The 23,729-nt window shown below is 41.4% G+C and overlaps 1 protein-coding gene across 12 annotated transcripts in view; it reads left to right on the plus strand.

Annotated features, from left to right (window-relative positions):
* The window catches only part of CEP112 (centrosomal protein 112), a 326,687-nt gene that overhangs the window by 99,631 nt on the left and 203,327 nt on the right, over window positions 1-23,729 (plus strand). For all 12 annotated transcript variants that reach the window (XM_025279329.3, XM_025279335.3, XM_025279324.3 and 9 more), the window contains one exon: window positions 589-668. In XM_025279329.3, the coding sequence (XP_025135114.3) occupies window positions 589-668 (80 nt within the window). The remainder of the gene's footprint in view (window positions 1-588; window positions 669-23,729) is intronic.

The following is a 23,729-nucleotide window of genomic DNA, read 5'->3' on the forward strand; positions in this document are numbered from 1 at the left end:
CTGGGGAATGTGTATGTGTGTGCTTAGTCACTCAGTTGTGTCCAGCTCTTTGTGACCCCATGGACTGTACCCCACCAGGCTCCTCTGTCCAGCGGATTCTCCAGGCAAGAATACTGCAGTGGGTAGCCATTCCCTTCTCCAGGGGATCCTCCCGACCCAGGGATTGAACCCAGGACTCCTGCCTTGCAGGCGGATGCTTTACCATCTGAGTCACCAGGGAAGCCAAATAGAGACATTATTTTTTGTATTCTCCTGTATCTCATTACATTACTTTCCTTTGGTTAATGTGGAATGTTAAAAAATTTCAGAAGTTCCCTTTTTGAATTTCTTACATATCGGTTTATTTTACAGGGATTCCACATGCAGGTGCATTTAAACAATGATTAACTTTGACCAGAAAGTCATTATCAGAAGAATAGTATTAAAATAATTTTATGGTAAATGATTATGGTTAACCAAGCCTCTATCTTGAAAAATCTAAATCTAATTTTATATTAAGAATGGATTTAAGATTACTGTTTCATTGTATTTTTCCTTTGAGGAAACTTGATTTGTCTTTTAGTAAATTTTATGTCTTTGTCATGGCAGATTCACGACTTACAGAGTGAACTTGATAAGGAAAAAGAAGATGCTCAAAAGAAAATCCATAAATTTGAGGAAGCTTTGAAGTGAGTAAAATTGTAATATATTTAATTTTTAAAAATACTCTTACTCTAAACTGTGAGCCAAATTAAGTGACTAAAACCCAAGCATTATTATTTTTATCATAACCTTGCTGTGGTTTAGTTTGAGTCCGTTTTCCATCATGAATCTCTATTTTTAGAATTTTATTACTAGCCGATAAATTTTGTGTTTTTTTTTAAAAAGGAAAAAAATCAATTCAGCTGTTTTTAAGTGATAGGAATGTAAGAAAGAGAGCTTAGGGGTTTCAGATGCTTTCCTCCTCTTAAATGAAAACAGATTAAAAGTAACAATAACAACAATAAGATTTAGATCTTAGGACATTCAGAAATTCCTCTGCAGATTTTTTTGGAGGAATTTGGGTAATGATATGTTTCAGTTGTTATATTTAAAAATGGACTATTATACAGGCATTGTTTAGCAAAGGTTTTTTTTTATGATACCTAAGCATACACATTAAAGTATTTATATATATTTATATATTATATTTGTCTTTTCCAATCATCTACGAAGTTGACTAGGCCTTACTTATCACTAGATACTATCCTGTAGTTTTTAGCTGGAAAATACTGCTGTATTCAGTAAATGTTGCGTTCTCACGGTATTTCAGACAGCGCGCATAGCTCCCTCCTGTGCTGTGGTCCAGTGGGAGGGTGTTCAGACAGCGCGCATAGCTCCCTCCTGTGCTGTGGTCCAGTGGGAGGGTGTTCAGACAGCGCGCATAGCTCCTTCCTGTGCTGTAGTCCAGTGGGAGGGTGTTCAGACAGCGCGCATAGTCCTTCCTGGGCTGTGGTCCAGTGGGGAGGGTGTTTCAGACAGCGCGCATAGCTCCCTCCTGTGCTGTGGTCCAGTGGGAGGGTGTTCAGACAGCGCGCATAGCTCCCTCCTGTGCTGTGGTTCAGTGGGAGGGGGTTCAGACAGCGCGCATAGCTCCCTCCTGTGCTGTGGTCCAGTGGCAGGGTGTTCACACAGCGCGCATAGCTCCCTCCTGTGCTGTGGTCCAGTGGGAGGGTGTTCAGACAGCGCGCATAGCTCCTTCCTGTGCTGTGGTCCAGTGGGAGGGTGTTCAGACAGCGCGCATAGCTCCCTCCTGTGCTGTGGTCCAGTGGGAGGGTGTTCAGACAGCGCGCATAGCTCCCTCCTGTGCTGTGGTCCAGAGGGAGGGTGTTCAGGCCCGTGGGCAGGTACAGTGCAGAGCCTTGAGTGATGAGCACTTTCTTGGAAGAAAGGTCAGGAGGGCACTTGACCCAAGAAACTGACTTAGAGAGAGAGCTTGCTTGGGCACAGTGTGTCTAGCTGACTCCCAGGGACTCAGCAAGTTCCATTTGCTGAGCTTTTCCAAATGTCCAAACAGGAATAATTTAGAGAAAGGCCAAAAAGACTGTCTAGGGCCACAGAGACCGGGTGTCAGGTTCTCCCTGGGAGGGTCGCACAGCCGTCGCCGCCTGTTGGTGCAGCGAGCCGTGTGCTGAGCCTCACAGGGTGTCAGTGTCTCCTCTGTACCCGGACCCCACGTCACCACGTGGGAGTCAGACGAGCTCAGAGGAGAGCTGCAGTGTTCATTACGCGTTGCCAGATAACCCTGCTTCTGCACCAACTTGAATGTCAGCACAGCGAGGGCATCTTGCTTGTGGACGAGATGTCCTCCCTTTATCCCTCATGAATTCATTGTTTTCCTCCTTAAAAATGTTGAGTCACAACCTTCTTTATCTATTCAAGGCTCCATATTTTCCCTTCTGTTTTGTTCTACTTTGTCTCTCCTGTGACTTCTTTACACTTTTTCTATTAGTTTGTTGATGTGCATTTATTTTATATCCATAAAGGAAGAGATAATTCCTTCAAGTAACAGTAAATCAACAAATATTTTTTTATTACCTACAATGTCTATATTCTGTAGTATCATGTGAAAAGAAATGGAAGGTTTAGAAGCTATAGCTCAAGACAGAACCCTGTTCTTAACGATTTTCTAGGCTGGCATGGGCATTTGAGTGCCATAGCATTGTTAAGTATCAGGTTGTTGACATAAGTGCAATAGTGTGATCTTTTCATTTTCACTGTGAAAAAATCTGGAAGTCTCCATAGTTTCAATAAACAACATAATCTATTTAAGGCTTCAAGGTGTTAACCAAAACGTGAAGTTTTACCTGGAGTTGAAGAAAGCTAGTTTAGATTGTTAATCATGTTCCTTGTGGATCTGTGTCTTCCATCCCCTTGTAGGAGATGTCTTTATTTCCACTAAATGTGTGTGTGACCTCAATGATCTAGCACCTGGGACAGCAGGAGTAATCTGATCTGAAGTAGGAGAGTAGTTTATTGTGGGGTTTGCACGTCAGAGCAAACAGCACAACCTGGCTATTTCCCTGAAGGAGAATATTCTGGGGGCAACTGCTGCTGCTTTTCAATCCAAGAATAGTGTTAGACGCAGTGGGTCCAGAGACAGCTCCATTTTTCTAGAAGAGAGGTGTATGATATGAAAATTTGTCATGATTATTAACAATTTTTTCCATAATATCAATATACACAAAGGTGAAAAATCTGACCTTTAGAATGTGGTGGCATCCATCCATCCATCCATCCATCCATTCTTTCACTCAGTAGGGTTGTGCATGTTGAATGTACAGAAGAGGCTGTCAGAGTTGGAGACAGCATGGGAATTAATAGGCTCCTGGAAGCATGCTGCGTGTGTTCAGCTCAGTCTCGGATTTGGAGCTCAGGCGCCACTTCAGCCTCCATGGGTGTGAAGAGCGACCCTGATTTGCAGTTGGCACTTACTGTAAATACAGCTCCTAAAGCTGATTTGCCTACTTGTCCATATTTTTCAGAAAAGAACGTTTAAATTTACTCTCCTACTACTTACAACTTTTATTCAACACATATCCTAAACATTTTTTTTTGCTTTCTATTTCATTTTTGATGCAGAAAATATTTTATAGCCCCTTGTAACTAAAAAGTATCTGAAACTATAACTGTAAATGGTATGAGTTGTATGTGTTCATTTTTCAAAGATAAATAATTAAACCAAATGAGAAACTAAGTTATGAATGGAAAATTACCATAGGTAACAAAATAATTTGGTGTAACTCTTCAAAAGACTAACACGAAGTATGCTTTTGAAAAATTTTTTGGAGGAGTTAACAGCTATGAACAACACATGTAGATATGAGTATGTTTACCAAATTTTGTTTCTAAGTTTTGGGTGCTGTAGAAATAATAGAGCATTGTTCTGAGATCTTGTATAAATTGACTGTTCTAAAGCAATCTGTGAAACCTTGCGAAGTCATCTTCTTGATTGATACCTTTTTCAGAGTCCTCTGTGGCAGTAAAATGCAGAACTGCTTCAAACAGGTTTATTGTGATCCATTCTAACTTTTTTTGTGTTGTCAGTTGTAAACATAAGTATTTCTACTCTGGCACTAATATGTCTAAACTTTCAGATGTTTAGTACTGAAAGCGAGTAGTGGCGACTTCACCAGAACACATGACGTAGGTCTTCAGATGTTGTGGTTGTGAATGGCCCTACAGGAAGCAAGCCCTTATTCAACTGAACCAGTTTCCGTCCGTCAGTGCCGCGTGCAGGGTACTGCACGTTGGTGCCCACAGAGCACGGGGGGCTTTCACAGAGACCCTGGGGGATTGTCGGTGTGGTTTCCCTGCTTAGCTTAACAAGAGACATTCCTGACCTTTTATTTACAGCAGTGTGAAATAGGTATTTTGCCTCCTACTGAGCAATGCATTGTTGGGACTCCTGCATTGTTTGTAAAAGTAGAAATTTTGTAATGGGGGAAATGCAGTGTTTCTGTTGCTATTTCAGGAGTTAGGGGAAGAATTACAGGCGACCCAGAAGCAGTCTGCTTGGCCCTCTGAGTCCACGACGTCCTTGCAGAGCTCGGTGGCCCGAGGGCCCCGCCTGTTGCTGCTTACCTGGCTCCCTGTGCGGCTTCCTGTCAACAGGATGTTCAAAGTGCGCCATGCTCCTCTTTGAGGGGTTTTTTCCTCTGTTCATGTATGCAGAATGAAAATCAGTGTTTTCTTCCAGAGGCTGACCCAATAGAATGTCTTTAAAGCTACTCGGCTCTTCCTTTTGGAGAAAATCTGTCTTAGGGATTTAAATACAAAGTCTTATTTTCATCCCGGGGTTTCTATCTAGAATTTCCTTTTTTTTTTTTTTTTTTTTTTTAGCATGTTACTGATATTTTGTAGGGCTGATTCCACTTACATAATGGTGAAGGCAGGAAAATAAATGAGTGATTTTTTTTAGAGGTTACTTCAGCAAGTGAATATTTCCTGTGTTTATAATACAGAGATACAGTGAACTTGCTACAAGAAACAGCAAATAAAATATCTGTATTTCTAAAACAGACTGAAATGGCTTACAGTATAAATAGAAATTAACATATGATTGAAATTAAAGTGTAATGTAAGCATGTAAAGTAGGATGGGTATGCAATGAGATGAAATTGTTTCTGGATTGAAATTCCAAATCCACCTTGACCAGAACTGTTTCAGGTGGTTTGGGGAGGCACGTGAGCTTCTTGTAGGAGCGTGGGCTCCGGCTCCAGCTTTCGTGGGTCCAGGCTCCAGCTCAGGCTACCAGCCTGTGACGCCGGGCCTGGGGCTCCATCTGTGTGCTCAGCCTTTACCTCCGTCACATGACCTTCCTCCTGAGGCTGTGAGGAGGCTTGGGACAGTTCCTGCAGGGCACCTCCAGCAGTGTCTGCCGTGCGTGTCAGCTCTTACGCTTTCTCTCTCTCTATCTTATGCAGGGGACAGACAAGTTCGTCAGAAGAGGTGATCTTACCCTGGCACGTTTTTTTTTTAACAGCTTTCAGATCACATCAGATCAGATCAGTCGCTCAGTCGTGTCCGACTCTTTGCGACCCCATGAATCACAGCATGCCAGGCCTCCCTGTCCATCACCAACTCCCGGAGTTCACTCAGACTCAACATCTATCGAGTCTGTACCATCCAGCCATCTCATCCTCTGTCGTCCCCTTCTCCTCCTGCCCCCAATCCCTCCCAGCATCAGAGTCTTTTCCAATGAGTCAACTCTTCGCATGAGGTGGCCAAAGTACTGGAGCTTCAGCTTTAGCATCATTCCTTCCAACAGCTTTATTGAAGTCTAACTCTCACCCCATAGAATTTGCTTAGTTTCCCCATATAGCTCACTGACATTTAGAAATTCAGAGTTGTACAGCGATCACTATAGTTCAGTTTTAGAATATTCTCATCATCCCCAAAAGACTCCTCATGGCACCAAATTTTAGAAGGATAATATCATGATTGACTTTTTTTTTTTTCCTGACCAAACAGAATAAGTAATAAGGTACAAGATCTTCCATACGTTATTTTGCAGAAAATGCTAACTGGCCACTTCTCATTATGACCCTCAGTAAAAGCTGACATCACAGTGTTGAGATGTGCTTTTGCATTTTGTGGAGACCTGAGGGTGTAGCCCAATATGTTCCTTGGAGGTTAATGGTCTGACCTTTTACTTTTGATACAAGGTTGCATTTAGAAAGCAGATTCTGTGTGTGTGTGTGTGTGTGTGTGTGTGTGTGTGTGTGTGTATAAATGCACTGAGAGCAACCTGGGAATACATATGTACCTGAGTGTTTGGATTGATGTTCATGTTTTCCTCTTTATGTTTCAGTATAGTTTGAATCTTTGCCTATGAGACTATTGTATGGTACTTCAGTAGCTTAAAACAATGCTAAAGACTAAAGAAACCAGTGAAGATTTTTGAAGGAAGAATTATAAACATTAATGATGGTTATCCTTAATTGTTGAGAATATGGGATTTTGAAATTTTTCTCTACATTTTGCGTATTCTAAATCAGCATGTTCAGAAACTCCTCAGAGTCTTGAGGACTTTCAGCTTGCTGCATATCTCTCAGTCAGCATGGGATGGGGCAGGCTGTGAACACAGTCTCTGGAAATACATGAGCTCTAAGTATCTGGGCCTCTTGATGAAGGTGATAGAGGAGAGTGAAAAGGCTGGCTTAAAACTCAACATTCAAAAAACTAAGGTCATGGCATCCAGTCCCATTACTTCATGGCAAATGGAAACTGTGACAGATTTTATTTTCTTGGGCTCCAAAATCACTGCAGATGGTGACTGCAGCCATGAAATTAAAAGACGCTTGCTCCTTGGAAGAAAAGCTATGACCAAACTAGACAGCATATTAAAAAGCAGAGGCACACTTTTCCAACAAAGGTCCGTCTAGTCAAAGCTGTGGTTTTTCCAGTGGTCATGTATGGATGTGTGAGTTGGACCATAAAGAAGACCGAATGCTGAAAAATTGATGCTTTTGAACTGTGGTGTTGGAGAAGACTCTTGAGAGTCCCTTGAACTACAAGGAGATCCAACCAGTCCATCCTAAAGGAAATCCACCCTGAATATTCATTGGAAGGACTGATGTTGAAGCTGAAGCTCCAATACTTTGGACACCTGATGCGAAGAACTGTCTCATTTGAAAAGACCCTGATGCTGGGAAAGATTGAGGGTGGGAGGAGAAGGGAACGATAGAGGATGAGATGGTTGGATGACATCACCGACTCAATAGACATGAGTTGGAGTAAGGTCTGGGAGATGGTGAAGGACAGGGAGGCTTGGTGTGGTGCAGTCCGTGGGGTCACGAAGAGTCAAACATGACTGAGTGACTGAACAACAAGTAGTATCTCGGGGTTTCGACTGGAAAAACCTTTTGTGTATTTCTTATAATAAATGGACAGATGTAAGGTTGATAGTCTATTTTTTATTTTTTAGAGTGGAAGGACACCCTGCCACAGAATTTTAGGAGTGGTTATTCGGAGGCCAATAGAATACAGACTAGGAAATACAGCTTTCTAATAAATGTCAAATTAGGATATTTTTAATGAAAGTACGCGGTATTTTCCATGAAAGATGATGTTACGTTTTAGATATGCTCTAAGTCTTCTTCCTGCGACAGTTCACAGGCGACACATAGATCCACTCCGCGCGTTTCCTTTGTCAGTCTGTCCTGTAAGCTCGCCTCTGGCTGTGGCTCACGTGCTGTGACTCTTAGTGTTGCAGCAGGAGGCTGTGCAGCGGCGATCAGTCCCCAGAGAGTACGGCTCTGGCCGCTGGCTGCTAGGCCCTGGGGAGAGCTCCAGCTACTGCAGGAAGGCAAAGGCCCTCCCAGCGCTGGCCACCAGCAGGAGTCCAGGGGTGCCCGCCAACCGCATGCCCTGGAGTCCCCAAGAGTACCGCACGGCCAAGCACTGAATGGAAGCGGGCTTCGCTGACACAGAGAAGACTTAGAGAAGAACAAAAGACACGCACACATGGTGATCAACCCTACTCCCGTAAAATTTAAAAACTAATTGCGTTGTTTAAAGATTTTAATTATAGGTCGTTGATATGTCTAGACTATGTCATTTTAAATATTAAGAGTAAATAAATTTATTCAATTAATTATACCTTTATTTACATAATAGCTTTTAAGTCTCTATAAAATTATTTTAAATAAATGTTTAACAACGTGTTATTTAAAGTTTAAAAAATGAAATAAGCATGGCTATGAAATGAAGCCTCCATTTAATAAAAAGCTTAGTTGATGTACAGTATTTTGTTAGTTTGGGTTGTACAGCCTAGTGACTTGTATTTTTGCGGATTATCCCCCAGCGTAAGGTATTGTGAGATGAGGGCTGTAATTTCCTGTGCTGCCCGTGCATCCTTGTTGCTTATCTACTTCATACATACTAGTTTTATCTGTTAATCCCATGCCCCTAGTTTTCCCCTCCCCTTCTCTTCTCCCCTTCACTAAGGACAAGTCTGTGTTCTCTATCTGAAAGTCTGTTTCTATTTTGCATATATGTTCATCTGTATTATTTTTTAGATTCCACATATAAGTGAGGTCATACAGTATTTGTCTTTCTCTGACTGATTTCACTAAGCATAATATTCTCCAGATCCTGCCATGTTGCTGTAAATGGCAGAATATCGTTCTTTTTAGTGGCTGAGTAGTACTCCGTTGCCACATCTTCCTCATCCACTCATCATCTGTTGATGGGCCCTTGGGTTGTTCCCGTGTCTTGGGTATTGTAAAGAGCGCTGCTATGCACACTGGGGTGTATGCATGTTTTTGCTTTTTCTGTGTACCCAGGAGTGGAATTGCTAGATCAGATTGTAGTTCTATTTTTATTCTCATTTGTGGAAGAGAATTTCAAAGTGAGCATACGACAGTATATCCATCCATTCTACTGTCAGTATCCATTTGAGCGGTTTCTGCGTTTCGGATGTTAGTAGCCGTGCTGTGAGGAACGTGCTTATTCCCAGTTATTTACCTCCCTCCAGTTCTCAGGTTGTGCCGAGTAAGACGCAGCTCGCGGGAGTGCGCCTTTAGACTGCAGTGGCGTCGTCGCAGAGCCGACTGAAGCTGGAGGCTCCGGGTTGGTTTGGCGCCAGAGGGGAGCTGTTGGAGGATTTGCTCCCTTTTACTCCACCCTGGTGGAGGTTTGAACCTCTGATTCTGAAAACGCAGTGTACCAACTCTGTGTAGGAGGATCTGAGACGCAGGGGATCTGCTTCATGGACCTGCTAGCTGGTGACTGGGTGACTAAAATTGAGCAGGTATTAGAGCAAGGAAAGAATGTGAAAACGTCTTAAGGGCTAATTTTACCATAGTCTTGATTTTCACAGATATGCCTCCCTCCCATAATGGATTTCTGTTACTGATAATTGGCCTTCATAGAAAATGCATAATTTCATTTTCATGTACCATTACCCACAAGTACAATTTCACTTGCACACAGAACTGTTAGAAAAAATTCCTGATGTTTTCTAAAATGATTCACAGTGTTCTTGAATTATATTTTTATTTGACCTGTTTTGAAGCCAACTCTCAATGCTAGTGATGTTCAGCAAATGTTCACCATCTGGTTTATTGAAAGTTATTCTTATACAAAAATGAACAGCACCTGTTCTTTTTGCCTGGCTTTATCTATAGTTTTGTTTTTTATTAAATAGTTTTGGGGTGTTATTTTTCCAACAAACTGACATATGGGTTTATAAAAACAGTGCGTACTTTCTCAATATACATAGATTCATCATCTCTCCTTACAGTGGGAAGTAGACTGCCCCTAAAGTCATATTTTTAAACACGGATGGAAAAGCTTTCCTATAAGGTTCTTTTAAATCGCCTTCGTTTGTCTCTGATTGTGTGTGTGTTGTCATAAATCAACATTTATAATATTAGTAGGAACAGGGATTAATCTTCAGATAAGCCTTAGAGTAAATAGTAAAGCTGCAGAGTGATAATGACAGTGTGTTTGTACTTTCATTTGCTGGAGACTAATCGTGAAGATGTAAATGCAATACTAAACAATCTTGTGATTATTCGAAGAAGTGGACTACATGCTGATGATGTTTGTTTTTCATTTGAACAAGGCTTACTGCAAAAATCTGGATAAAGATACACTCAAAGCAGGTAGTTTTGCAGTTTGCCCCAGAGGCTGGAAGTTTGAATTTTGGTAGAAAGGCAGAGCTTGTTTAAATCCAGTCTTGTGTAGGGATTTTAAAGTACGGCTGAATAGTATAATTCCAAATTTAGTTTTCTATATTGCCGAAGTGAGAAGCTGTGGCTTAGTCATTTTGTTTGTAAGTTTGGTTTTTTTAAAAAAAATCTCTAAGAATTAATAGTGATATACACTTTAAAATAGAAAAAAAGAAATAGAATCAAGGAGCTATCTAGAAAGAAGCTAAAGGAAACCTGCAAACTTGAATACTCAGTCTGAAGATTTCTATGCCTGTTAAGTGAATGAAAACATTTTTACAGGGTCACCTTGGTAAGACATTTTATTCTGTGTAGAAAACAAGATTTTTACTTTTTAAAGTTTTCTTGGAGGAGTAACTGAAAATAGATTCTACTGCAATATCAAAATAGCATATATGGTGTTGGTTTTAACCAAGAATATATAAATTTAAAGACTGATTAAGTTTGTAAATTTTCAGTTTTTTTCTTTTATTTTATGGTACTTTTTAAAGAAGATGTGGTGTTGGTTTAAACCAAGCCATGATGGTTTAGTCACCAAATTGTGTCCCATTCTTTGTGCCCGATCGACTGTAGCCCACCAGGCTCCTCTGTCCATAGGATTTTCCAGTCAAGAATACTGGGTTGCCATTTCCTTCTCCAGGGGATCTTCCTGACCCAGGGATTGAACCTGGGTCTGCTGTACTTCAGGCAATTTCTTTACTGATTGAGCTACCAGGGAAGCCCTTAATGAAGAATATATAAAGACTGATTAAATTTGTAAATATTCAGTATTTTTTCTTTTATTATTATTACTAAAATTAAGAACAGATACAGTTTATAATGAATTTTCAATTAAAATATATCAGATTTTCATATTTACCTATAATGTTACCACTAAAAACCTAGATATTATATAAAGTTGGAGAGCAGGAAGATATTATTTGAAATGCATGAAATCATTTTAGATTTTATATAGCTAAAATTAAATTATGTCAAAGCTGGATTAAATGTAACCAGAAATTGGTAAATTATTTTATAGTTGAGTTATTTAAGAAGTTTATTATATGTCACTGCCACTTAAGTTCTAGGCTAATCTAAAAAAAGAAATGCTTTTTTTCCGACTATTGTAACAGAAGACTTCTGTTCAAGTGAACCCACCCAAGGTCCTTGGAGGGTGAACTCTGGTTGCCAACATTGTGCAATGAGAATAGTTTTCAAAGTATCTGTTCTTAAGCTTTATTTTTATCACAAACTAGTACATGCTTGCTGTAGAGAGTTGTAAAATTACAGAAGAGCACAGATAAAAAAATCAAAATCGTTTATGGTCACATTAAATAGAACTATCTTACTGTTTTGCCATTTTATTATTTTATTGAGGTGTGATTGATTTACATGATTATTAGTTTCAAGTGTAGCACGTAATATTTGACATTTTTATACATTTTTATACATTACAACATTCAAAAAACAAAGATCATGGCACCCGGTTCCATCATTTCATGGCAAATACATGGGGAAACAATGGAAACAGTGACAAATTTTATTTTCTTGGGCTCCAAATGACTGCAGATGGTGACTGCAGCCACAAAATTAAATGACACTTGCTCCTTGGAAGAAAAGCTGTGACAAACCTAGGTAGCATATTAAAAAGCAGAGACATCATTTTGCCATCAAAGGTCCGTCTAGTCAAAGCTATGGTTTTCCCAGTACTCATGTATGGATGTGAGAGTTGGATCATAAAGAAGACTGAATGCCGAAGAATTGATGCTTTTGGGCTGTGGTGTTCAAGACTCTTGAGAGTCCCTTGGACAGCAAGGAGATCCAACCAGTCCATCCTAAAGGAGATCAGTCCTGAATATTCATTGGAAGGACTGATGCTAAAGCTGAAGCTCCAATACTTTGGCCACCTGATGTGAAGAACTGACTTATTGGAAAAGACCCTGATGCTGGGAGGGATTGGGGGCAGGAGGAGAAGGGGACAACAGAGCATGAGATGGCTGGATGGCATCACCGACTCGATGGACATGACTTTGAGTAAACTCTGGGAGTTGGTGAAGGACAGGGAGGCCTGGTGTGCTGCAGTCCATGGGGTCACAAAGAGTTGGACACGACTGAGTGACTGAACAACAACACATCACAAATGGTCACCACGTTAAGTCTATACCGTGTATCACCGTACAGTCATTGCAGCGTTACTGAGGGTGTGCCCTGAGGTGTTCATGACATCCCCACGACTCACCACTCATAACTGCACTCGTTCCTCTTCATCCCCTTCACCTGTTCCTTCCATCCCCTCACTCCTGTCTCCTCTGCCAGCCGCTGGTTTCTTCTCTTATCTGTGAAGTCTATTTCTGTTTGTTCTGTTTTGTTGGTTTCTTTTGGTTTTTAGAAAACTGCAATGGGACATCACCCACACTTGTTAGCATGGCAGTTATTATAAAGACAAGAAACAAACAAGTGTTGGTGAGGATGTGGATTAAAGGGAACTCTCAGAAATCTTGGTTGGGATGTAAATTGGAACATCCACTATGAAAAACAGTATGGAGGTTTCTCAAAAATTAAAAAGTGAACTACAATATGATCCAGCGGTTCCACTTCTGGGTGTTTATCTGAAGAAAACAAACACATAATTTGAAAAGTTATGTGCACCCCAGTGTTCATAACAGCGTTATTTACAATAATCTAGATATGGAAGCAACCTAACTGTCCATCAGTAGATCAACAGGCAAGAAAGATGTGTATACACACAATGGAATATTATTCAGCCATAAAAAGAAGGAAATCTTGCCATTTTTTTACAACATGGATTGACTTGGAAGTTATTACGCTAAGTGGAATAAGTCACATCAGTTCAGTTCAGTCACTCGGTCATGTCCGACTCTTTGCGAGCCCATGAATCGCAGCACGCCAGGCCTCCCTGTCCATCACCAACTCCCGGAGTTCACTGAGACTCACGTCCATCGAGTCAGTGATGCCATCCAGCCATCTCATCCTCTGTCGTCCCCTTCTCCTCCTGCCCCCAATCCCTCCCAGCATCAGTCTTTACCAATGAGTCAACTCTTCGCATGAGGTGACCAAAGTACTGGAGTTTCAGCTTCAGCATCATAGCTTCCAAAGAAATCCCAGGGCTTATCTCCTTCAGAATGGACTGGTTGGATCTCCTTGCAGTCCAAGGGACTTTCAAGAGTCTTCTCCAACACCACAGTTCAAAAGCATCAATTCTTCGGCGCTCAGCCTTCTTCACAGTCCAACTCTCACATCCATACATGACCACTGGAAAAACCATAGCCTTGACTAGACGGACCTTTGTTGGCAAAGTAATGTCTCTGCTTTTCAATATGCTATCTAGGTTGGTCATAACTTTTCTTCCAAGGAGTAAGCGTCTTTTAATTTCATGGCTGCAGTCACCATCTGCAGTGATTTTGGAGCCCCCAAAAATAAAGTCTGACACTGTTTCCACTGTTTCCCCATCTATTTGCCATGAAGTGATGGGACCAGATGCCATGATCTTCGTTTTCTGAATGTTGAGCTTTAAGCCAACTTTTTCACTCTCCTCTTTCACTTTCATCAAGAGGCTTTTTCGTTCCTCTTCACTTTCTGCCATAAGGGTGGTGTCATCTGCATATCTGAGGTTCTTGATATTTCTCCCAGCAATCTTGATTCCAGCTTGTGCTTCTTCCAGCTCAGCATTTCTCATGACGTACTCTTCATAGAAGTTAAATAAGCAGAGTGACAATATACAGCCTTGATGTACTCCTTTTCCTATTTGGAACCAGTCTGTTGTTCGATGTCCAGTTCTAACTGTTGCTTCCTGACTTGCATATAGGTTTCTCAAGAGGCAGGTCAGGTGGTCTGGTATTCCCATCTCTTGAAGACTTTTCCACAGGTTATTGTGATCCACACAGTCAAAGGCTTTGGCATAGTCAAGAAAGCAGAAATAGATGTTTTTCTGGAACTCTCTTGCTTTTTCCATGATCCAGTGGATGTTGGAAATTTGACCTCTGGTTCCTCTGCCTTTTCTAAAACCAGCTTGAACATCTGGAAGTTCATGGTTCACGTATTGCTGAAGCCTGGCTTGGAGAATTTTGAGCATGACTTTACTAGCGTGTGAGATGAGTGCAATTGTGTGGTAGTTTGAGCATTCTTTGGCATTGCCTTTCTTTGGTATTGGAATGAAAACTGACCTTTTTGAGTCCTGTGGCCACTGCTGAGTTTTCCAAATTTGCTGGCATATTGAGTGAAGCACTTTCACAGCATCATCTTTCAGGATTTGGAATAGCTCAACTGGAATTCCATCACCTCCACTAGCTTTGTTTGTAGTGATGCTTTCTAAGGCCCACTTGATTTCACATTCCAGGATATCTGGTTCTAGTTCAGTGATGACACCATCATGATTATCTTGGTCGTGAAGATCTTTTTTGTACAGTTCTTCTGTGTATTTGCCATCTCTTCTTAATATCTTCTGCTTCTGTTAGGTCCATACCATTTCTGTCCTTTATCGAGCCCATCTTTGCATGAAATGTTCCCTTGGTATCTCTGATTTTCTTGAAGAGATCTCTAGTCTTTCCCATTCTGTTGTTTTCCTCTATTTCTTTACATTGATCACTGCAAAAGGCTTTCTTGTCTATTCTTGCTATTCTTTGGAACTCTGCATTCAGATGCTTATATCTTTCCTTTTCTCCTCTGCTTTTCACTTCTCTTCTTTTCACAGCTGTTTGTAAGGCCTCCCCAGACAGCCATTTTGCTTTTTTGCATTTCTTTTCCATGGGGATGGTCTTGATCCCTGTCTCCTGTACAATGTCACGAACCTCATTCCATAGTTCATCAGGCACTCTGTCTATCAGAACTAGGCCCTTAAATCTATTTGTCACTTCCACTGTATAGTCATAAGGGATTTGATTTAGGTCATACCTGAATGGTCTAGTGGTTTTCCCTACTTCCTTCAATTTAAGTCTGAATTTGGCAATAAGGAGTTCATGGTCTGAGCCACAGTCAGCTTCTGGTCTTGTTTTTGCTGACTGTATAGAGCTTCTCTATCTTTGGCTGCAAAGAATATAATCAATCTGATTTCAGTGTTGGCCATCTGGTGATATCCATGTATACAGTCTTCTCTTGTGTTGTTGGAAGAGGGTGTTTGTTATGACCAGTGCATTTTCTTGGCAAAATTCTATTAGTCTTTGCCCTGCTTCATTCGGTATTTCAAGGCCAAATTTGCCTGTTCCTCCAAGTGTTTCTTGACTTCCTACTTTTGCATTCCAGTCCCCTATAATGAAAAGGACATCTTTTTTGGGTGTTAGTTGTAAAAGGTCTTGTAGGTCTTCATAGAACCATTCAACTTCAGCTTCTTCAGCGTTACTGGTTGGGGCATAGGTATTACAGGGTATCAAAAAGGTTTTGTTTTTATTAAGGATGACCATATAATTTTTTAAAAATGGTTTTAAGAAGTTTTTTTAAAAAGTTCTACTTTATTAGCAAATTTTAATTATACAATACAATGTTATCAACCACAGTTATCTTTATATCCTCAGACCTTATTTATCTTTAAGTTAAAATTTGTGATCTTTTAAAAACCAGTCTCCCCCTATTTCCCCTACCCTCAGCTCCAGGCAACTCTTGTTCTTCTCTTTTTCTCCGTGTTCAGTTTTTTTAGTGTAGGTAAGTTACAATGTTGTGTTAATTTACGTTGTACAGGAAAGTGATTCAGCTATACGTATGTGTACAATCTTCTCTGTGTTCTGTTCCATTATGGTTTATCAGATGATATCCTGGAGAAGGTTTTGTGTGCCCTTAAGAAGAATGTGTGCTTTGCTGCTGTTGGGTGGAATGTCCCTTAGGCGCATCTGATCTCATGCGTAGTTCAGGTGCAAAGTCTCCTTACCGGCTTTCTTGCTGGCTGCTCTATCCATTGTTGAAAGTAGGGTTGATATCCCTGCTGTTATTGTATTGTCTATTTCTCTTCAGGTCTGTTCATATATACGTATTATATGTTTCTTTCTCCTGCGGTAGGTGCATAAGTGTTTACTAGTGCTGCATTCTTGTAATCAGTTGGCCCTTTTATCGTTGTATGATGGCGTTCTTTGACTCTTGTTACAGCTGTTGGCTTCAGGTCTCTTGAGTGTGATAAAGTACATCTGCTTCTGCTGGATTTTGGTTTCCATTTGTTGTGGATTATCTTCTTTTATCCCTCTACTTTCAGACTATGTGTACTTGAAGCTGAAGTGAATCTCTTGTAGGTTTAGTTATAGGCAGCATATAGTTGAGTCTGTTTTGTTTTCTTAATCCTAATTCATATGGCCACTATCTTTATTTACATTAGAGTATCTAATCCGTTTACATTTAAAGTAGTTAGTGACAGTTATGGATTTACTGCTACCATTTTTAAAGTTTTCTGGCTGTTTTGTAATTCCTTTGTTCATTTATTCCTCTCATGCTGTCTTCCTTTGTGATTTGATGACTGTCTGTAGTGGTCTGCCGTGACTTCTTTCTCCTTAACTCTCGTGTGTCTGTGGAGTGCAAACCCTGTGCTCCGCAGGGAGGAGCTGGCCGTGGAGAGTGGGGGGTTTGTGGCAGGAGTGTGTATCCCGCAGGGAGGAGCTGGCCGTGGAGAGTGGGGGTTTGTGGCAGGAGTGTGTATCCTGCAGGGAGAAGCTGGCCGTGGAGAGTGGGGGTTTGTGGCAGGAGTGTGTATCCCGCAGGGAGGAGCTGGCCGTGGAGAGTGGGGGTTATGGCAGGAGTGTGTACCCTGCTCCCCTGGACATGGCCCAGGTGTGCCGCTGCGGGCCCATTGTCCCTGTGCCCATTAAGGACTGCAGTCCTGTGGGGCTTGTACATGCAAGGCCTGCTGCTGCTAGAGCCGGGCAGCGTGTAGGAGCTGCTCAGCTCGTTTCTGGATTTCTTTAGAGTGACTCGCTCTGCGGCTGTGCATTCCGTGTGTCTGCAGGTGGCGGGGCCTTCTGGGTCCTCATCGATGCCCTCTCTCGTGAAGTGCTTTTCTTCTTCCTGAAGCCCTGTCCTCTCTATGCTTGCGTGGTGCCAGACGCATCCGATGGTTTTCTCCCTACTTGATTGGAGGCTCTTTTTCAATCTCCTTTGAACTGAGTCCTCCTTTCCCACCAGGATTCCGTGTTTCAAAGTTACCTGGGTTCAACCCTAGACCATCTCTTTGTATATATGCCCACTTCTGAAGTGATCTCATAAAGCTTCAAGTACCACGCATTTAGTAAATCTCACATCTTTATCTCTGGCCCAGAGTTGTCTGTTACAGTCCAAACTCTTCTGTTCAACATCTTTATTGAGTTATTTTTTAACACTTCTTTCCACATCCATTTAAAAAATCATTTATCATCCCTTCATATTTATGATTTTCTTTACTATATTTTTCATCAGTTTTTTTGGCCTCTGAGTATGTGTTTAAGATGGTTTATAGCATTATTGATTTTATTTTCTGTACCTACATTTCTTCTCTATTTTATTTTTATTATGAAATGTTATTGTGCTCTAAATTTTTCTCTTTTTAAATCCCTTTTCATCTTAATCATTCCTTATTTTAAATATTATTGATATGTTAAATCTTAGCTAATTCTTAAGGCTTTACTCCCTGTATCATTAGGACGGTCATCTACCTTTCCAATATGTCACAGTTTTTCTGATATTTTCTTCTGGATATTATATCAAGAGGTTTTTCTTATGTGTGTCTAGAATGTTTTCTTCCCCGGTTCTATTCCTAGCTTCTGCAGTAGCTTTCAGATTCTAATTGATCTTTGTCTGCATTGTTCCTCAACTTAGAACAGGGTACATTTCGTTTGGTCCTGATGGTTTATTTATTTAGCAAACGCATGAATTTCTGCTTTTGTAGCCGCCGTCTGACAGTGGTGTGCTGCGTGTTTCGGCATGGGTCGCCTCTGCTCCATGTCGACTTGCATATCTTCCATGTTCTCTTAGAGATATGCAGGTGGGTAGCCAGAAATTATTTGTCAGCTGCCAGTGAAGTTCCAAGTTTCTGGGGAAATATCACCTAGAGAAACTTCGCTTTACTGATGAGATACTTTTTCATAACCTGTATGATGAGTATCTGCTTTTTCTGAACGAATGTGAATCCATAGTTCTCAGTATATTTTGAATTCAAGTGTCTTTGTGTCCATCCATATTACTTTCTTTATGGAGATTACAGTCTTCTGCATACAGTCCATCACCATTTGTCCTTCACTCACAGTCTGGGCATCTGCTGGGAGTTCCTGACTCTGAATGGATATGTATAAAACATCAATACATGTTTCTGTGTAGCACCCTTTTTGGGGAGGAATCCCAGCTACCAAAATATTTTATTATTTTTTTTAGACACAGAATCTTTGACCTGAGGAAGGAAGGAAGATTTCTTCCTTCCTCATTTATCAAAGCTTCTGTTTCCCGAGACCAATTTACATCTGCTCTCAGGTGGACCTGTATAGCTTGTTGTTGTTGTTTTTTAAGAATCCACTTCCGTTTGCTCTATATTTATTGAAGATTCCTCTCAAGTTTTTTCACCGAGTAGTTTGTCCATCTCAGTTCTTGTTATTGGGATTTTTAAAGTATTTTTCCACTTTCTCTTTGTAGGTATATTAGTAAGTATTTAAGAGAGTCTATTTAGGAGATGGTAGCCAGATGTCACTTTGTGTATGAAGAAGAAAACTGTTCTTAACATATTTTTGATAGAATTCTTTTTGAAATGTAATATACACCCTCCCATCCATTTTGTCCTTGCCTAATGAAAACAACTTTTGGCAAGTTGGCATCATCATTTTTGGAACCAATTATTGTAATTTGGTGTAGATTCAATTATAGATTAGTTTGTGTGACTAAAATCTAAACATGTAGTGACCTTCTTGTGACCTTGAAACTTGATTTTTTTAAAAGTCCTTGATCTCAGCTTGCTCTGTGGTCTTCGCCTCTTTTTCAAGAGGGCAGCTCGCCACGTGGAGCTGTGTGACCTCCCGAGCTGTGCAGCACTGTTAGCTTTCTGCAAAATTAATAAGTGAATCAAAGGCTGACTCAGATCTACCAAATGGTTTTTTTTAACTCCAGAAAATCATCATATTCTCTGTTGCCATGAGTGTTCTTTGATTTTTCACACCAGTGAGATATGCTTTATTAATATAATAGAGCACAGCCGGCTCCTCCTGAGCTTTTATCCTTCCTTTAAAGATTCTCGACACTGCTCACGGAGCACATGGGGAAGCGCTGTCCTTGCTCCATTGCCTTGTCTGCCTCCAGGGCCCTGTCTCTAGTACCATGACACTGGAGCCATTTCTACCCCGGCAACTCCAGCCTCGGTGTCTGCAGTGAACGTCCACCCGGTGACGTGTTCATTCCACGTCATGAGCTTAGCAGCACACCAGCCAGCTTTCTGGAGAAAGATTGTGTCAGAACGTAATAAACATAGATGAGTGAGTGTCAGACATTTCCATCCTCGAGAAAAACCTGCTTCTACTTCCTCACTGCATTTCCTTTATTCCTTCCCTAAGTCATAGTCCCCCAAGTTTGAGGTCATGAAATTTAACAAGAGAATTTGAAAATTGGAGGCTTTGTTAACATTTGGAGCCTCTAGTTTTTATTGCTTGATATAAAATTTACTCATATTAGGTGTGGAATACACAAATGTCAAGGAACTTTGAAGAGACCTTGAGTAATCTGAACCATATATCTCTATTCTTAGTGAAAAGTGAAAACACTCCAGAGGAGGTTTCATGTGGAGTAAACCAGGTCTGGAAATGGTCTGTATTGAAAGACCTAATGGCCTTTTGATGTCTGATTCTTTGATTTGCCTTTTCTCTGTGAAGTGGTGCTGTGTGATTATAATTAGAAACATTTCAAGTTCTTTACCTGGGAGTTAATTGCTCCATAATTCGCTCTATTGTGAGTGATCAGGTAGCTTTGCTTGGTAGTGGAGTTTGAAGTTATTATTGAGGAGAGGCTCCCTGTGCAGCAGGGAAAGTTTGGTCACACCCCTAATGGGAAGTCACTTGTCTTGCAGGTTTGGCTGTGATGTGAACATACATTTATTATATATTTAACATGTTTCATTTTAATGATTTTCTAAGTAGTTAATGGGGATATAATAGTTTGGTTTTCTTGAAAATTGTGCCATTGTGTTTGAAGTTGGAAATTATGAATAAGTAAGTAGGAAACCTATATGCAGGTCAGGAAGCAACAGTTAGAACTGGACATGGAACAACAGACTGGTTCCAAATAGGAAAAGGAGTGCGTCAAGGCTGTATATTGTCAGCCTGCTTATTTAACTTATATGCAGAGTACATCATGAGAATCACTGGACTGGAAGAAACACAAGCTGGAATCAAGATTGCCGGGAGAAATATCAAGAACCTCAGATATGCAGATGACACCACCCTTATGGCAGAAAGTGAAGAGGAACTAAGAAGTCTCTTGATGAAAGTGAAAGTGGAGAGTGAAAAAGTTGGCTTAAAGCTCAACATTCAGAAAACTAAGATCATGGCATCCGGTCCCATCACTTCATGGGAAATAGATGGGGAAACAGTGGAAACAGTGTCAGACTTTATTTTTGGGGGCTCCAAAATCACTGCAGATGGTGATTTCAGCCATGAAATTAAAAGATGCTTACTCCTTGGAAGAAAAGTTATGACCAACCTAGATAGCATATTGAAAAGCAGAGACATTACTTTGCCAACAAAGGTCCATCTAGTCAAGGCTATGGTTTTTCCTGTGGTCATGTATGGATGTGAGAGTTGGACTGTGAAGAAGGCTGAGTGCCAAAGAATTGATGCTTTTGAAATGTGGTGTTGGAGAAGACTCTTGAGAGTCCCTTGGACTGCAAGGAGATCCATCCAGTCCATTCTAAAAGGAGAGATCAGTCCTGGGTGTTCATTGGAAGGAGTGATGCTGAAGCTGAAACTCCAATACTTTGGCCACCTCATGCGAAGGGTTGACTCATTTGAAAAGACCCTGATGCTGGGAGGGATTGGAGGCAGGAGGAGAAGGGGACGACAGAGGATGAGATGTCTGGATGACATTACCAACTCGATGGACATGAGTTTGAGTGAACTCCAGGAGTTGGTGATGGACAGGGAGGCCTGATGTGCTCCGATTCATGGGGTCGCAAAGAGTTGGACACAACTGAGTGACTGAACTGAACTAATGGTGCCAGAGAAGACTCCTGAGAGTCCCTTGGACTACAAGGAGATCAAACCAGTCAATCTTAAAGGAAATCAACCCTGTATATTCATTGGAAGGACTGATGCTGAAGCTAAAGCTCCAGTACTTTGGCCACCTGATGCAAAGAGCCGACTCATTGGAAAAGACCATGATGCTAGGAAAGATTGAAGGCAGGAGCAGAAGGGGGCAGCAGAGAATGGGATGGTTGGATGGCATCACCAATGCAATGAATGTGCACTTGGGCAAACTTCGGGAGATGGTGAGGACCAGGGAGGCGTGGCATGCTGCAGCCCATGGGGACACGCCTGGGCGCCTGGACACAACCGCCAAGTGGAAGGCACTGCCAGAGTTTCACGTTCTCGTTTGTTAGGCGACTTGAGAAGTTCTCGGCTTTGCATTGATACACTTGCATCATCTTGAGCGCAGTTACCCCTATGCTTTGGGAAGCTGTGAATGTCATGTTCTTCTTGAAAACAGCTTTCTTAAGTATGGCTGCTGGTGGCGGTTGGGACCCATCTGTTCTCTTTTCTGCTTGAGCATGTGAAACCACTTTCGATGGGGAGCAGTCAGAGTTTCCATTTTATTGTGAGCATTCCTGAGCATCAGCAGGCGTGCTGACACGGCCCTCCTCCGGGAGGCAGGACGAGAAGTGCAGAGAGAGGACAGAAAGCTGTGGCGACCTTGCTTCCAGCTGAGGAGGAAGCCTCTGGTCTCAGTCCTCCTTTGCGGGCGCGTCTTCATGGACCTGTATGTTTCTTCTCGCTGCCTCTGAGAGTGTGTGTCCAATGTGGCCGTCGGGAGGCCTCCTCGGCAGGGACGGTTGTGACAGTATTTCACACAATAGGCTTAATTTGAAACATGAGATCTTTAGGCTTTTGGATGTTTTCTTCAAGAACTAAGTTTGCAAAACTCGTACTTTTTAGCTTCTTGACTTTCACCATAATCAAGATTGATTTTAGCAATGGGATGTGGTGAAATAAATGTGATCCTGACGAGGAATTGATACTAATACAATATAGCAATACTTTGTTTAATGTTTTATGGTCAACAAATGATTTTAAAACACGTTCCCTTAATGTAGCTTCAGAAGAACTTTGTGTGGTTGTTTGTTATTATCTGCAATTTCAAGGGAGAAGCTGAGACATTTCAAGGAGGGGAAGCAGTATAGCGGGCCCGGCTCAGCCTCCTCTCGCCCCGGCGGAGCTGACGGAGGCGCTCACGCTCCGGGCCAGTCGGGGGCGGCGGGGCCGGCGGGGCTGGAGGCCAGCGCAACGCTTGCGGCCCACAGCTGCCCTTTCAGCAAAAGGTGGCATCCTGTGATTAAAGGAAAACGTGCCATCGGTGTGGGTTTCTCTCTCTCCCTCCCTGGAGGTAATCACGCTTTTCTTGTTCACATTTTACGCTTTTACCACATCTTTTAAAGCCTGTGTTACCTCCTTGAAATGATACCTGATTTTCCTTAGGAGGAATTCTCTTCAAGGAGAATTGTCTGTCCCCTATGCAAATAGACTTGATAGTCGTAACCGAGTAATTTATCACACAGACCAGGATGTGTGTGAATCCCACTGCTGGAATCTCAGATTAGTCCCAAATTCTGACTCCCACTGAATGTGCTTTAACATAGAGCGTTGTAATTCCAAAAAAGATGTCACACACTTTTCTTTTTCTAACTTCTGCTTTAAGGCTCTAAATTGTTTTAAGAAATGCTGAGATTGTATCCTACAAATTTTTATATGTCCTGTTTTCCTTGTGATTCATTTACAAGTATAATTACTTCATGATCTTCAATATGATTTCTTTATTAGACAGAAATTACCTCATGGTGTGTTTTCCACTTTCCAAAGAAATGCCCTTTATCCCCTCTCAGCAGGCAGAGATGGGAAACAGGGATGCATACACCCACACGCACGGATGTGTGTTTATTCACATACGTACACCGTCTGCTTCTATATTTAGCTAAACATATAAGCGTCATGAATTCACACTAATTCCAGCTCCAGGGAGATGCTACAGGTTAGCCTCTCCTCATGCGCTCTTCCCTTCTCTGACAGAGAGAAACCTGACTTCCAATATCTGTAAAGTTGTTAGCTCAACTTCCTGAATTCCAGGAGGTGGTTTTTGAATTGATAAACCATACCTCTGGGAAAAAGGACCCTAAAGCCATGGTTTAATTCTTCTCTGAGTTCTCTTTGTCCTGAGTCTTGTGATCCGAGTATTGTCTTCAGAAGTTACCCTGGCTATTTCTTCTCTCTCCTCTGTGTGGTTATGTTATTAATCATCTGAAGTGTGACCAGGCTTTTCATGGTGGTGTTTTACCTTAGAATTTCCCTCCTCCGTCCTGTTTTATTCTTTCCTTTTCAGTCAGTGGAACGTGAGCATGGTTTTAAG

The sequence above is a fragment of the Bubalus bubalis genome, chromosome 3 (genome assembly GCF_019923935.1).
Source record: "Bubalus bubalis isolate 160015118507 breed Murrah chromosome 3, NDDB_SH_1, whole genome shotgun sequence".
NCBI lineage: Eukaryota > Metazoa > Chordata > Mammalia > Artiodactyla > Bovidae > Bubalus > Bubalus bubalis.